The sequence below is a fragment of the Acanthochromis polyacanthus genome, chromosome 7 (genome assembly GCF_021347895.1).
Source record: "Acanthochromis polyacanthus isolate Apoly-LR-REF ecotype Palm Island chromosome 7, KAUST_Apoly_ChrSc, whole genome shotgun sequence".
Lineage (NCBI taxonomy): Eukaryota > Metazoa > Chordata > Actinopteri > Pomacentridae > Acanthochromis > Acanthochromis polyacanthus.
This window is the reverse complement of record NC_067119.1, coordinates 40,340,462-40,356,924: the sequence shown is the minus strand read 5'-3', so window position 1 is coordinate 40,356,924 and position 16,463 is coordinate 40,340,462. Positions and strand designations below refer to the sequence as shown.

The following is a 16,463-nucleotide window of genomic DNA, read 5'->3' as shown; positions in this document are numbered from 1 at the left end:
GCACTGCTTTCCATTAATCTAACCGCATGTGAGCACTTCTCACTTTCACATGAAAGTTATGACAGGAGATTTTGCTGGGCTGGACCGAGTAGCATTTCTGTATCCCTTTTAGCACGGCACACATTTGAACTACATGCGATGGAAATTTGAGTTGTGTAACATGAAACGTTTTCAACAATTCAGCATCTGTATTGGTGATAACCACAAAATAAATGTAATTGGGTTTCAACAAAACTTTAAGACGAGCTGAAGTTTAGTTGCTGCTTCCAGCTTTTTGTAGGAGTCTTTTTCTCTGAATTTATTAAGTACTTGCAGCATCATTCAATTGCTAATTGCTCCAAAGAGACAGTTAAGAGCATTTACGCATGTGGAACACAAGAACAACAGCAGTATTTTCATTAATAAGATTATGCCCAACATGGTGACAGGATCAATCAGAATCAATCAATAAGTTATACTGTGTACTTTTCCTTACCTCAGGCCGTGAACTGTCACAAATAGAGTCACAGTTTAATCATTTGTCACATAGCAGCCGTACTCAGGTTGAGTCCTGAGCTCCATCACAGCTGTCTGTATTATATTTATTATTGCATGATTATATATTATACATCACTAAATGTTATGTACAATCTCACACCTATTACAAATATTGCATGAATACTGTGACAGCTCTCCATCACTGTAGTGGGAATGTGTGAATGAATAAGTAAAGAACATTAATGGAACAGTGACCGTTGTCTTGAGTAGTCTAATGAAGAAACAGTATTATATGCCACATGTTAAAAAAGGCTTAAAAGTATGCTGTTTCTTTGGTGTTTCTGCTGAGCGTCACCAATACACATGCTCTAGATACTGAGAAGGACAGATCCCCTGCATCACCCTTTAACATCTATGACCAGCACTTTTTTTCCTTTTTATTTTTTCTAATAACTGATTAAATCCAAAGTCCTTATGGGGCCCTTGTGACATCTCTGTTAAAACCCAGACAAGAGCGACAGATGTGAAACGGGTTCACCTGTAAGAGTATGTATTGTTTGTGTGCTCTGTTTCAGTTCACAGAAGAGAAATTGGGCCAAGCAGAGAAGACCGAGCTGGACGCTCACTTTGAGAACCTGATGAGCCGTGCAGACTGCACCAAACACTGGACAGAGAAAATCTTCAGACAGACTGAGGTCCTGCTGCAGCCCAACCCAAGTAAGACATCAGTATAGAACTCCTATAATTAGACATGGACAGTACATATTTATCAATAAACAGAATGACTCCTAGATTGATTTTTGCTCGTAGGATGACTGTTGCTAAAACTACCATAGGAGCATTAGTCACAACTCACACAATAAACTAAACGGAAGGTAGTGATGACGTTAATAATGACACATTCGTAGATACGGCTATGTATTGTTAAGCAAGAAATCCAGTTCATTTTTTAAGAATAAAACCAACAAAGCATAGTCTGATTAGGCACACTGAAAGATGAAACTATGTTTAGGCTAATGTGTATTATTATAGTTTGTGGTATTTAACATGACTGAGTGCTCAAACACAAGCCTTGTGATGACTAAAGCCAACAGAGGAAGTCATTTAGACCCACAAGTATCAACAACTGGAAATCCAAATCATTTCCTAACTATTCTAAAAAATTAACAAAATAACAAAGTTACAGTAGGGTAGTGTAATACGGTACCTGATATTAGCTGTGGTCAAACAAGCCGCAAAAGGACTGCAGTACGAAAACTGTTACTGTTTTTTAAAAAGTTTTTTTTCAGTCTGTTATTTGTAAAATGTTGGTCTGCTGTAGTGAAATGTACTCTTTTTTTGGTCATCAATTTGATTAATTATGTCGTACAACTAGACAGTAATATAATATATGATAGTTTTGTGGTAATATTAGAATAACCAGTGCAGTACTTAATTAAATCATACAATGCTTAAAGGACCACACCGGTGGTATAGCATGTTTAACCTGTGAAATAATTGTGTTGCTCATGGCTCTATTCCAAGGCATATACCATGGCTATGTTTAATACACTGCTTGGAGGTATAATTATTATTTTACTACAGCTTCAAAATGGGGCTCGCTTTCACTTTTACCAAATTAAATTTGCAATTTAAAGGCTGAAACATGGTAATGTCCTCATAGAAATAATTAAATGAGTGACTCTGGTGAAAGAATCATCGATATCCTTGAATAATTAGTCTTGCACGGGAACTCACAAATATCAGGCAGTTGTGAAACACTGGGCAGTGTCAAAGGCAATGTACATAATGTAGCTTATTAGCATTATTTATGGATTAATAGTGATACAGAATGAATCATGTGAGAGTAGGGGGCTCTAACTTGTGACTTTTTGATTCTCCATGCCACAGTTGATCATACTGGTGAGTATTCTGCCTCCCTCCTCTAGTGCCCTGCTGTGGAAATCTTTCATGCCTCTGAATTACTGTTACAGAGAAGCTGTTGAGAAACCTCAACAGGACCAAGTCAGCACACAATTCTTTGGTACTAACATCCGCGTTGAAGTACTTCTTTAATTCTCAGAGATTCAAAGCATCACTGTGATTTTAGTGCTGACCATTAACAGTACAGGTTAACTAAAGATCAAAACTGTTCTGTTTGGCCAATCACTCAACAGTGATTGGCCAAATGTGTGTTTTTAGTGAAAACCAAACTCCTGCCTCTTTTTACATTCAACCTCTGTTTGGCTGGCCTTGGTCAACAAACACTATTATTTCTATTACGGAGGGGATTTTTTATCTCATCTTTCCCATCTTCATCTTGCCATGACACTTACTATAACAGGAACTACCACAGAGACAGTTTTAGATAATTTGGTGGGTGTATATACAGTATTTCTTTCTCTATGGACAGAACTTGGCAATATAAAAGCATCACAACTGTGCAAGATACAATCATAAAACTTTACAGGTTTGTAGTTAACAACAAAATGAGGACTGAGTTTGAAGATGTGTGTGGGAGGCTTGGATTGAAGTTGAAATTGAAATACTCAGTGTAGTCAGTGGAACAACTGCAAATTTATAGTCCATGTTGGCACTCATAAAGAATCACAAAAGTCGAACAAACAGTCCAAATGTCCAGTCAGTTCCATATGAATTAGATGATCTTAAGGATAAAATAACTGGTTGCAGAGGAGAAAATGTTCTTCAGGGTCTCCTAAGCACTGTGTGGACAGAAATATAATTAAGAAATGGGACAATCTGGTGGCAGGAATCACAATCACTTCATCAGAATGTAATTAATTCAGATAATTATACTAGATTTACCTGTACAAATCTTATTCCATCATGTAATGAACTGATTGACGGATGCAGGGAAAACAACATATCAGACTGGTATCAAAATAGAACTAGAGACAATCTTATAATACAGTTACACCAGCAGTGGTTCAGTCAGTATGCTAACTTTCTGACCTATCACTACGTAGCAATCATTACTACATTACTATCTGGGTAGTCAATAAGGACACGGATCATACTCCTCTTTAAGCCTGGCCTTAATTTTGATCTCAACTATACACCTGAAAAGTTTTGAATGGTTCTAGCACATTGATAAAAGCTGTCCGGAGAAAACCACACAGACAGACATGACTACATGCCAGAATACTCAAACTTTGTGGTAATTCCTATCGCAGTTGTTGACTCCAGGACCATATTGTCACACACACACACACACACACACACACACACACACACACACACACACACGCACACGCACACGCACACGCACAAACACAGACAGACTGACATACACACACAAACAAAAAGTGTACACTACCAGTCAAAAGTTTGGACACAGCTTCTCATTCAATGGTTTGTCTTTATTTTCATGACTATTTCCATTGTAGATTCTCACTGAAGGCACATCTGGAATTATGTAGGGAACATTTCTGCCTATTGTGCTCAGCACACCTCAGAAATAATCAGATTAAGCTGGTGCTGGAGCCCAATCTGGGGCATTGCTACTGTCTGTGAAATAGACCAATATGTACCTGTTGCACTGCAAACACACATTTTCTGAAGTCCTGTTCAAGCACAGACAACCTAATGCATGTGTCTGAAATTAAGCCCTTTCAGTCAGGCAGACTAGAAACATAGTTTAATAGTAACACCTGCACATGCAAGGTGTTAGCATGTGACCATCAACAAATGAACAGAATGAAGGTATGACTTTTCCTCCACTCTGCCCACACCTGGTCAATACCAGAATATACACTCCATTATGTGCTAGGCCTTAGCTGTAGCTGCTGCACTAAAGGGATATGCATGTAATATACAGCTGATGCCCCTCAAGGTCTCTCTGCTGTACAGACTACAGTGCAATATGCACACCAGACCCACTGGTAAATCTGTTTATTAAGAGAGAAATACTAATGATTAAAATGAGTTTTTGAAAGAAAACAAGGACATCACCCAAGCCTAACAGTCCACAGGTCAGGTAATTTGCAGGACATGTATGATGTTTAATATTTAGACATAATAAAGAGTTTCTAATCTTAAAGTTGTGTCAAAGGTTTTGATTCAAATCTGTAGTGTGTGGCGTTTAATTACTGTCCGTGTTGTAGGCAATGGACAAAATATGAAAAGCCTTAAAAGCATTTTTGTACAGATTTAACAAATATTAATTCAGTTCAGTGCTCTTTTTTTACTTTATTATTTGAAGAAATCCATTATGTGACGCTTATTCATTCTATTGTGATCTTTGTCACAAGCAGCACTTAATCCACCTACTTTTCTTTGCAAGGTGTTCATGTTTTTGTCTTTGTATGTTTTTCTGCAAAAGTTAATTTTGATTTACAGATGAGGCGATTGGATAAAGAATCCTGTCATGAACTGATTAAATAATAACCATACCCAAAAATCATTTGTGTTCTCTTATCACACTGCAATGCCCCATGGTAAAAGTTTTTACAGAAAAATTACATAATACTACATACACTACTAGATACATCTTGGATTGGGTAATCTGAGACTTCGTTGGCTATGTGTTTGCGGTGATGTGTAAGGAGAATCCTCTTTATCAGGCAAACCAGAATACAAAGGGTGAGCAGAGGTGCAAAGTAAAAACATATAAGTATTGTACTTTAATACAGTTACTATTGGACTGTCGCCCTTTTGTCCAACTTGAATTTAAGCCTGCAATTTACTCTGCTTTTACCTGTTTTGCCCGAAATTAATTCCAAGAAAGCAAGAAGAAGAATCTCTCATTCATGCTGTAATTCCATCTATCTGTCGTGCTGAGCAGGTAGTGTTTAGTATTGTTTCTTAGAATTTATGCATTGTCTGCCGCGGTTGAAGTGACACACAAGTTGAAATTTTTGGGTACAGTTTTAATTTAATCAGCATGAAGGTAAAAGTGAACTGATAGCTTTTTTGCCCTACCTGTGCCAATTAAACTCGACATAACTTTCTGTGCAGGTGCCAGAATTGAAGAGTTTTTCTATGAAAAGTTGGACATGAAGGCACCTTCCAGGGTTACCAATGGAGAGCTGCTGGGCAAGTATATGGAGGATGCAGCAAAAGAATTTGGTTCTGAAACTCCATATGGTGAGTGTGCAAGCACCCTAAGACAAGCTTTCAATGGCCAGATTATGACTGTTAACACAAGGTGTAAATATATGCTGACTGTTGAAGAAATGTACCCATAGTCTTCATGCAAAGTGTGCTGTAGTGGAGTGTTTATTAGTATTCTGGTAGACGGTGGGCTTACCAGCACAGAGCGTGAGTTCGTGAAAGTAGGCCGACCCAGAACATTGCTAGAGTACAACATTTTATACAAGTGATCAAAGGGAAGGGAGGGGACTGGATGTAAATACTGAAATGATTAGTGATCGGTTTGTATATAGTTGGCAATTAATCACAGAGATGATGAAATCCAGAAGTCTGGCAGACAAGAAGAGATAAGAAAACAAGAGGTCTGGTAGACTGTTTGCAATAATGAAAGGTGAGGAAATAAAGGAGTCTGTTAGACAACAAAGGGAAAGATAATTATCAATAACAGCACACAATGGAATAAAGGAGTGGCACTAGGGGTCTGTAGCCACAGGATGGGCTATTTTCTTCATCATCCCAAAGCAGATGGAAGGCAATCTAATTTTCTAGACCACAACTGCAGTTGGCCCTGTTTGCATTATTTGTGCAACTCAGTCAGATACAAATGCAATTTGTATGTAAGAATGTATTCAGTAGGACCATAATGAAATCGAAAAGGTTATCTAACTCTACACCTTCTGCTATTTTAAGCTGGCTATCAAAAGCCCCATGTTTATTTGACAAATCTGTCACCTCTGCTTAATTAATTAGAACGATGAGGATACAGACCTGATCAAAATCTTAAGACCAGTTGAAAAATTGCTAGAATTTACCTTTTGCACATTTGAATCTTTATGAGGTTTTAAGTAGAGCTACAATATGCAAAACAAAGAAGGGGGAGTGTGACAAAAAAGCACTTTGAAAAAGTCATTTATTGAAAACAACAAGTAAACTGAAATAGGCTGTTTATCAGCTGATCAAAAGTTTAAGACCATCTCTCAAAAAATTACAAAAAACTCTCTAAACCAGAACAAAAAATGTTCTCAGTAGGACTCAGTAATGAGTAGCTCCACCGTTCTTGTTAATCACTTCAAAAATTCGTTTGGGCATGCTTGATGCGAGTGTTTCCAGGAAGCTTTTGGGAACATTGCTCCAAGTGGTGAAGATGGCTTCACGAAGGGCATCAGCTGTCTGGAACTGATGGTCATTTTTATAAACTTCGCTTGCCATCCATCCCCAAATGTTCTCTCTGGGATTTAAATTAGGGAAACATGCGGGATGGTCCAAAAGACTGATGTTATTCTCCCTGAAGAAGTCCTTGGTCAAGCGAGCATTGTGAACTGCAGCGTTGTCCTGTTTAAAAACCCAGCTGTTACCACACAGACGAGGGCCCTCGGTCATGAGGGATGCCTGCTGCAACATCTGCACATAACCAGCCACCGTTTGACGACCCCGCACCACCTGAAGCTCCAGTGTTCCACTGAATGAAAAAGCACCCCAAATCATGATGGACCCCCTCCACTGTGCCGGGTAGAGAACATCTCAGGTGGGATCTCCTTGTCATGCCAGTAACATTGGAAGCCATCTGGACCGTCAAGGTTTCATTTTTTCTCATCAGACAGTAAAACTTTTTTCCACCTTTCAATGTCCCATGTTTGATGCTCCTGGCAAAGTCTAAACGGGCAGTTTTGTGGCGTTGAAGGAGACGAGGTCTTTGAATTAGTTTTTTGTTTTAGAAACCCTTTTCCCGCAGATGCTGTTTGATGGTTATTGCGCTGCAGTCGGCACCAGTAAGGGCCTTAATTTGGGTCAAGGACCGCCTTGTGTCTTGATGGACAGCCAATCGGATCCTCCAGCTCAGCGCAGGTGTAATTTTTTTGGGTCTACCACTTTTTTGTTCCATAATGCTCAGGATCTTTCAAAAAATTTAGAATGACCGTCTTACTGCGTCCAACCTCAGCAGCAATGGCATGCTGTGAGAGGCCTGCTTATGCACCTCGATGATCCGACCACGTTCAAGAAGAGAAAGCTTCTTAGCTTTAGCCATCAGGAGGGCATGACCGTGTGAATGGCAGACAGAAAATGAGAATTTTGAGCAAATTTTGGCTTTTATAGCCTGTGGTCTTAAACTTTTGATCAGCTGATAAACAGCCTATTTCAGTTTACTTGTTGTTTTCAATAAATGACTTTTTCAAAATGCTTTTTATCACACTCCCCCTTCTTTGTTTTGCATATTGTAGCTCTACTGAAAACCTCATAAAGATCCAAATGTGCAAAAGGTAAATTCTAGCAATTTTTCAACTGGTCTTAAGATTTTGATCAGGTCTGTATATCCAGAGACATATTATGTCATAATATATAAAAGAGAAACTGGGTCTTGGAGCTTTTTTTGAATTATATAATCTTGTTCTCACAGAATTTCTTAGTGATTTATTTGTTGACTTTGAGCTTGACAATTTACTTGGATGTGGTTGTTTTCTCGGTTTTTCATAGTAATGAGAAAACTGGTGACAGCAGTTGTCTGGAGTTAAACTCTTCATTTTCTTCCATAAAGTTTCTCTTCACTTGGTCGAATTAATACTTTGTCCATCCCATTTGTATCAGTAAGACTAAACCTAAATATTAGAAAAACCTCTCTGTATAACACAGATCCAGTTAGCAACAACACAAACTACAGCCTCAAAATGCAGGAGTTTTAACGGAAGCAGAACATTATTTTATTAATTGCTGTTGTATCAGACTGCATTCACTTTCATTAAGACTACCTGGCTAAAACAAACTGACAGCTATGTGTGTAAGAAAAGTGGAACACCCCACTAAAGTGTTGAGATGTGTCATATACAGATTTAGACCATTGTTTCCCACATTCAGCTGGATGTATTCAGAATCTCTGTTAACAGTGTAAAAGTGAAACTGAGAGAGTTGAAGTGTTTCATAGATGTTGTTTTTAGAGCAACTGCATTGAAAGATCCCCATAAGCAAGCCCTTAATAACCATTCTTCACATAAGCAATCATAACATGGTGTGTATGACATTTATGTTGAGGGAAAATGATATGTGCTGGAGGCAACGGAAACCCATGTGGAGAACCTGTAGCAGCTTATTGTAGCTGCTGTAAGAGATGTTTCTGAGTAGAATTTCATTGTACCCCATGCAGTGACAATAAAGCTTCTTAAATCTTAAATCTTTACTAGTTTTAGACTATTTTTAAGTCTATGCTGAGCTCTGTAGCTGAGAAGGATGGGTTAATTGCCAGAAACAAACGTTTGATCCTGTTGGAGGTAGTAATTAGTTATTTTCTTTTAGATACCTTGTTCAGTATTTGTCCTCCACATAGAATAAAAGAAGTGTTTGAAATGAAAATCCTCAAGTATTGTTACATACCGCAGTGTTCTCCTTCTCCGTGTTCTTTAGCTCACAGTGTGATACAGGCACACATGTCAGTCCATAAATCAGATCCATTTCCCTTAATGAAAATCTAAGGATCAGTCCTGCTTTGAATGAGCATCTGCTCTCTGCTGCAGCATCAGTTGTCAGGGCCTCTGTATGGATGTCACTGGGGAAATCTGTAGCTCAATAATTCAATAAGAGAATCCGATTTATGCAAGAGTTTGGCAGCCCTTCTGGTAGCTCTATGGCCTCCACAGGGATTCCTTGAAATTTGGAGTTTTGCAGTATCCCAGAATGTGTCTATTGATGTCACTGTTTTTGTTTACGTGTGACTTTTATCTGTAAACAAGTCTTTCCTCTCATCCTCAGCAGTGACAGTTCATTAATGTTTAGTCTGTGGTACATATTCAAACCCAGTGCTACTCTGATGAAGCCACTTTCTATTTGTAACATCAGAGTACTCTCACTGAAGCATGACAGACGTTTACAGGATTAGTTCACATAACTGTCAGAAATGTTTGTTTTTGTAATTTCCTCTTGTGGTAAACCCTTAACTTAAAGCTGGTGAGGTCCTGCAGAGACACATTTGTGACACCACCTTCAAGTGAAATAATGAAGCCCATCCCCTGTCTTTCTTGATTTAGATAAAAATGTATTGCTCACTGTGCATGGGCTGCAGTGTAGTAATGCAAGAATCCATAACACTAGGCCATAAATCTCCATACAATCTTCAGCCAAATGTTCTCCTGTACATCACAGTAGCATTAATGCAGTGTGAATGTCAAAAAGCTGTTTGCCCTCCTCCGTCCTAAGTGAAAGTTATTGCTTTTATTGTTTTTGACTCAAAGCGTAAAGGTAACACCTACTGGACCTGCTAGTGTTCAACATACACTTAGCCTCCTCATTACACAAATAACTTTTGCTCTTGTCATAATATTTGCACAAGTTACTCAGGAGTTCAGATATCCATCTCACAGATTTCTGCTGCTGCCGCCTCAATAACATATAATATCATGGTTCTTTGTTTGTGATATCCATAACATGAGAAAACTGAAATAAAATCTGACAGTAATCCACAAACCACACTTTAAACAGCTCTCTTTCTCTCTGTGTTCAGCCAAATAAATAGTCTCTGTGTAAACATGGTATTTGTTGGTTATCTGGAGGATAATCTTTATGGTTTGATGTTTGTCTGTAAATAAGCAGTTCTGATTTTTTAATTCTTGAGGTGCTTTAGGTGGTTTTCCATACTTTTGTTTCTGTGTTGTGCAAACCTTTAATAATAAGGCAAAAAAACAATGACCTTATGACCTACTGTTACACAAAATAAATACCAAAACAGAGAGGATAAAGCTAACTTCACTTATCCTTACTCGGCTCCCGTTTATGTACGTGTTGCATTTTAGTTAGAGTCTTTTACAAATGAAAAGGGAACTCTGTATTGTCTGAGGTCATACAAATTGACAGGTAGCTCACTGATTGGACGGTTCTGATGCTGTCATTATTAATCATTAACGTATCTTCAGGATCATTTACATTTCAAATGACAGTGACTTAAACCAAAGAAACTTCGCAGATCTGCTTCATGAGGCAGGTGTGTCCGAAAAAGACTAGTGTATCCAAAGGATTCAATCAGGCTCCTGCACACCCAGTGATTGACAGCAGATCAGTCTGCACTTCTTATGTGTTTATTTATGTTCTCTGGTGGTACAAAGAGGATATACAGTAAATGATTGAGCACAAGGCTGCAAATGGATTGCATGTTTTAAATACTGATAAACAGAGAAGAAGAAAATGAGGCCTCTGGTGCAGAAATCTTCTGGGACAGTTACTGTGGGACCTCTCTGTCTCTTCATGGATTTTAATGTGTTGTATGCAACATTCAGAACCACTGGATGTCACCAGAGCACCACCTGCACAGACCCGCACAAACGAGCTCATTGGCCACACCTTCCTCCTCCACTGACATTTAATTTACAAACAGAAAGATTGTGTTCATGAGAGGCAACCAAAACAAATACACACGTGGACAAAATTGTTGGTACCCCTCAGTTAAAGAAGGAAAAACCCACAATTCTCACTGAAATCACTTGAAACTCACAAAAGTAACAATAAATTAAAATTTATTGAAAATTAAATAATCAAAAACAGCCATTACTTTTGAATTGTTGATTAACATAATTATTTAAAAAAACAAACTAATGAAACAGGCCTGGACAAAAATGATGGTACCTCTATAAAAGATTGAAAACTATTTGACCAGAGTGACATGATTAACTCAGGTGTGTCATTTAATTGACATCACAGGTGTTTCCAAACTCATAATCAGTCAGTCTGCCTATTTAAAGGGAGACAAGTCGTCACCCTGCTGTTTGGTGAAAAGGTGTGTACCACACTGAACATGGACAACAGAAAGCGAAGGAGAGAATTGTCCCAGGACATCCGAAAAATAAATTATAGACAAACATCTTAAAGGTAAAGGCTATAAGACCATCTCTAAACAGCTTGAAGTTCCTGTGACAACAGTGGCTCATATTATTCAGAAGTTCAAGACCCACGGGACAGTAGCCAACCTCCCTGGACGTGGCCGCAAGAGGAAAATTGATGACAAATTGAAGAGACGGATCGTTGGAATTGTATCCAAAGAGCCCAGAGCAACCTCCAAAGAAATTAAAGGTGAACTCCAAGGCCAAGGTACATCAGTGTCAGATCGCACCATTCGTCGTTGTTTGAGCCAAAGTGGACTTCATGGGAGACGACCAAGGAGGACACCACTGCTGAAAAAAACTCATAAAAAAGCCAGACTGGAATTTGCAAAAATGCATGTTGACAAGCCACAAAGCTTCTGGGAGAATGTCCTTTGGACAGATGAGACCAAACTGGAGCTTTTTGGTAAGGCACATCAACTCTATGTTCATAGACTCAAAAAGCAAGCATACGAAGAAAAGAACACTGTCCCTACGGTGAAACATGGAGGAGGCTCAGTAATGTTTTGGGGCTGCTTTGCTGCATCTGGCACAGGGTGTCTTGAAAGTGTGCAAGGTACGATGAAATCTCAAGACTATCAAGGCATTCTGGAGAGAAATGTGCTGCCTAGTGTCAGAAAGCTTGGTCTCAGTCGCAGGTCATGGGTCTTCCAACAGGACAACCATCCAAAACACACAGCCAAAAACACCCAAGAATGGCTGAGAGAAAAGCGTTGGACTATTCAAAAGTGGCCTTCTATGAGCCCAGATCTGAATCCCATTGAACATATGTGGAAGGAGCTGAAACATGCCATTTGGAGAAGACACCCATCAAACCTGAGACAACTGGAGCTGTTTGCTCATGAGGAGTGGGCCAAAATACCTGTTGACAGCTGCAGAACGCTCATTGACAAATACAGAAATTGTTTAATTGCAGTGATTGCCTCAAAAGGTTGTGCAACAAAATATTAAGTTATGGGTACCATCATTTTTGTCCAGCCCTATTTCATTAGTTTGTTTTTTTAAATAATTATGTTAATCAACAATTCAAAAGTGATGGCTGATTTTGATTATTTAATTTTCAATACATTTTTATTTATTGTTACTTTTGTGAGTTTCAAGTGATTTCAGTGAGAATTGTGGGTTTTTCCTTCTTTAACTGAGGGGTACCAACAATTTTGTCCACGTGTGTAAATAAAATGAACCGAACAACAACTGTTGGTCCATGCGGGCATTATAAAATAGATCGAATGGCTGTCGCACGTTGTTGAAAAGGTTCAGATGTCAGTTTAGTCACCAGGGAAAAACTAATGAATCTCAGGGGAGGCATGCGTCCCACATCCTGTCACCTCCCCAAATCCATGCAGGCCTTCCATCAGACTCTAAGCAGGCTAAAAAGTCACAGCAATCTGTGTGTGCGTCAGCAAGGGAGTATTACCAAGGCTGATCTCTGCAAACAGAACATGTTCATTCAAACTGAACAGTCTCATCTCCTATGACAGTTAAATGAATCTCTTTTGATTTTAAATAGTCATACAAAACAAGACATACACACGTGGACAAAATTGTTGGTACCCCTCAGTTAAAGAAGGAAAAACCCACAATTCTCACTGAAATCACTTGAAACTCACAAAAGTAACAATAAATAAAAATTTATTGAAAATTAAATAATCAAAATCAGCCATCACTTTTGAATTGTTGATTAACATAATTATTTAAAAAACAAACTAATGAAATAGGGCTGGACAAAAATGATGGTACCCATAACTTAATATTTTGTTGCACAACCTTTTGAGGCAATCACTGCAATTAAACGATTTCTGTATTTGTCAATGAGTGTTCTGCAGCTGTCAACAGGTATTTTGGCCCACTCCTCATGAGCAAACAGCTCCAGTTGTCTCAGGTTTGATGGGTGTCTTCTCCAAATGGCATGTTTCAGCTCCTTCCACATATGTTCAATGGGATTCAGATCTGGGCTCATAGAAGGCCACTTTTGAATAGTCCAACGCTTTTCTCTCAGCCATTCTTGGGTGTTTTTGGCTGTGTGTTTTGGATGGTTGTCCTGTTGGAAGACCCATGACCTGCGACTGAGACCAAGCTTTCTGACACTAGGCAGCACATTTCTCTCCAGAATGCCTTGATAGTCTTGAGATTTCATCGTACCTTGCACACTTTCAAGACACCCTGTGCCAGATGCAGCAAAGCAGCCCCAAAACATTACTGAGCCTCCTCCATGTTTCACCGTAGGGACAGTGTTCTTTTCTTCGTATGCTTGCTTTTTGAGTCTATGAACATAGAGTTGATGTGCCTTACCAAAAAGCTCCAGTTTGGTCTCATCTGTCCAAAGGACATTCTCCCAGAAGCTTTGTGGCTTGTCAACATGCATTTTTGCAAATTCCAGTCTGGCTTTTTTATGAGTTTTTTTCAGCAGTGGTGTCCTCCTTGGTCGTCTCCCATGAAGTCCACTTTGGCTCAAACAACGACGAATGGTGCGATCTGACACTGATGTACCTTGGCCTTGGAGTTCACCTTTAATTTCTTTGGAGGTTGCTCTGGGCTCTTTGGATACAATTCCAACGATCCGTCTCTTCAATTTGTCATCAATTTTCCTCTTGCGGCCACGTCCAGGGAGGTTGGCTACTGTCCCGTGGGTCTTGAACTTCTGAATAATATGAGCCACTGTTGTCACAGGAACTTCAAGCTGTTTAGAGATGGTCTTATAGCCTTTACCTTTAAGATGTTTGTCTATAATTTATTTTTCGGATGTCCTGGGACAATTCTCTCCTTCGCTTTCTGTTGTCCATGTTCAGTGTGGTACACACCTTTTCACCAAACAGCAGGGTGATTACTTGTCTCCCTTTAAATAGGCAGACTGACTGATTATGAGTTTGGAAACACCTGTGATGTCAATTAAATGACACACCTGAGTTAATCATGTCACTCTGGTCAAATAGTTTTCAATCTTTTATAGAGGTACCATCATTTTTGTCCAGGCCTGTTTCATTAGTTTGTTTTTTTAAATAATTATGTTAATCAACAATTCAAAAGTAATGGCTGTTTTTGATTATTTAATTTTCAATAAATTTTTATTTATTGTTACTTTTGTGAGTTTCAAGTGATTTCAGTGAGAATTGTGGGTTTTTCCTTCTTTAACTGAGGGGTACCAACAATTTTGTCCACGTGTGTAAACATCTCAGTTAGGGCTCTGATGTTGATCACAGTTTTATTTATTTAGCAACATTTTATGCACATTTTAAGATCAGATTATTATTCATGAAGATAATTGGTTAAAAATAGATGAAGATTTTAGAACTGAAACATTATTTTCTTAGCTTATGCAACCAGTCTACATTCTACAATTCTACAGTTTCATTAAGCAGACACTTTTATCCAAAGCGCCGTACATCTGGGAGTAGATCCAACATGAGCAAGGATCTAGTCAGGAGGAAACAACCTGGATAAGAGCCACAAAACAAGTGTGATAATAGGACTGTGATGTCTACAGGCAGTGCAGACAAAATAGGATTTTATGTTTGCTGAGCGTAGTGAGCGGGAGGAATTGTAGACCTGAATGAGAGAGTTCAGGCAGGAGGGAGATGTTTTCACTCTAGTTTAGAATGCAAGTGTCAGAGTTTTGATTATATGTGGGCAGGAAGCCGATGAAGTGATCTGAACAGCGGGTGACATGTTGTTTCTGGCTGGTTGAAAACCTGCATTCTGGATCATCTGCAGAGGTTTGGCCGTGTATGAAGGGAGGCTTCCAGTAAGGAGCTGCAGTAGTTGGTGTGTGTGAGTTGGTTAGAGACCTGAGCTGCATGGTCTGACCGGAAGGGTCTGATTTTAATGTATTTTTTGCAGAACAATTCACTCACAGTGTTTCGTATTAAAATTATTGGTAAAATTGTGTAGAATTTTCAGTACTCACAGTTTTAGGGCAGCAGTGTTTTCCTGTTGAAACTGCTTCATGTTTTGATGAGAAAGCTGTAAGGAGCAATGGTGTTGCTGAATGTGCACAGCTGAAACAATGACCCAAACACATTACTTTCATTTGAATATCAAAAGAATGATGTTTATAGAAGGATAGATGGGAGACTCTGACTTTGTATTTTTTTAATATATACATTTAAACAACAACTTGTATCATGATGCGCAAAAGAATTAAATTGAACGCCCTGAAGCACCTTGTTTGGAAGACACATGAAGTGTTTTGTGCAGGTATTAAAGCCCCTTTTATGTATACAAAACATTTTTACCTCCGCCAGGAGGTTATGTAATCACCAGAGTTTGTCTGTGTGTGTGTGTGTGTGTGTGTGTGTGTGTGTGTGTGTGTGTGTGTGTGTGTGTGTGTGTGTGTGTGTGTGTGTGTGTGTGTGTCTGTGTGTGTCTGTGTCTGTGTGTGTGTGTCTGTGTCTGTGTGTCTGTGTGTCTGTGTGTGTGTCTGTTTGTCTGTTAACAACATAACTTAAAAAGTCATGGACGGATTTTCACCAAATTTTTACAGGATGTCCGGAAGAGTAAGAATTGATTAGATTTTGGAGGTGATCGGATCACCGTCTGGATCCAGGATTTTTTTGAAGGTCGAAGGGCAATTGAGAGATGGTCACCAGGCCATCTCTCAATTGGACAGAGAAAATTTGGTGAAAATCCGTCCATGACTTTTTGAGTGATGCTGTTAACAGACAAACAGACACACACACACACACACACACACACACACACACACACACACACACACATACACAAACACAGACAGACAGACAAACAGCATGGCGGAGGTATGCGCTCTCCGAGTGCTTTTCTAGTTGTCAATGTAATTTCTCATGCAGTAGGTGGCTGCAATACAACCAACGAATGAAAACATACTGACAATCTAAAATACTTAACTACACGTGAAAAAGAACTGTTGTAATAACGACTGCTGACCTAGCATGTAAATAAGTAGTGAGTGCTTCAGAATCATTTGCACTACTGTATTGAAGAAAACAGCACATGTACTGTACGTCAAGAGGGAAAACTATTGAGCTGCTCATCCAGCTTATTTCTGTTTGGACTAAATAATAT

At 39.0% G+C, this 16,463-nt stretch overlaps 1 protein-coding gene across 4 annotated transcripts in view; it reads left to right on the top strand.

Annotated features, from left to right (window-relative positions):
* Positions 1-16,463, top strand: part of sh3glb2a (SH3-domain GRB2-like endophilin B2a) — a 38,355-nt gene that overhangs the window by 797 nt on the left and 21,095 nt on the right. For 2 of the 4 annotated variants that reach the window (XM_022213323.2, XM_022213321.2), the window contains exons 2-4: positions 1,053-1,194; positions 2,368-2,379; positions 5,434-5,562. In XM_022213323.2, coding sequence (XP_022069015.1) covers positions 1,053-1,194; positions 2,368-2,379; positions 5,434-5,562 — 283 coding nt within the window. The remainder of the gene's footprint in view (positions 1-1,052; positions 1,195-2,367; positions 2,380-5,433; positions 5,563-16,463) is intronic. The other 2 variants (XM_022213324.2, XM_022213322.2) reach the window with 1 other exon arrangement.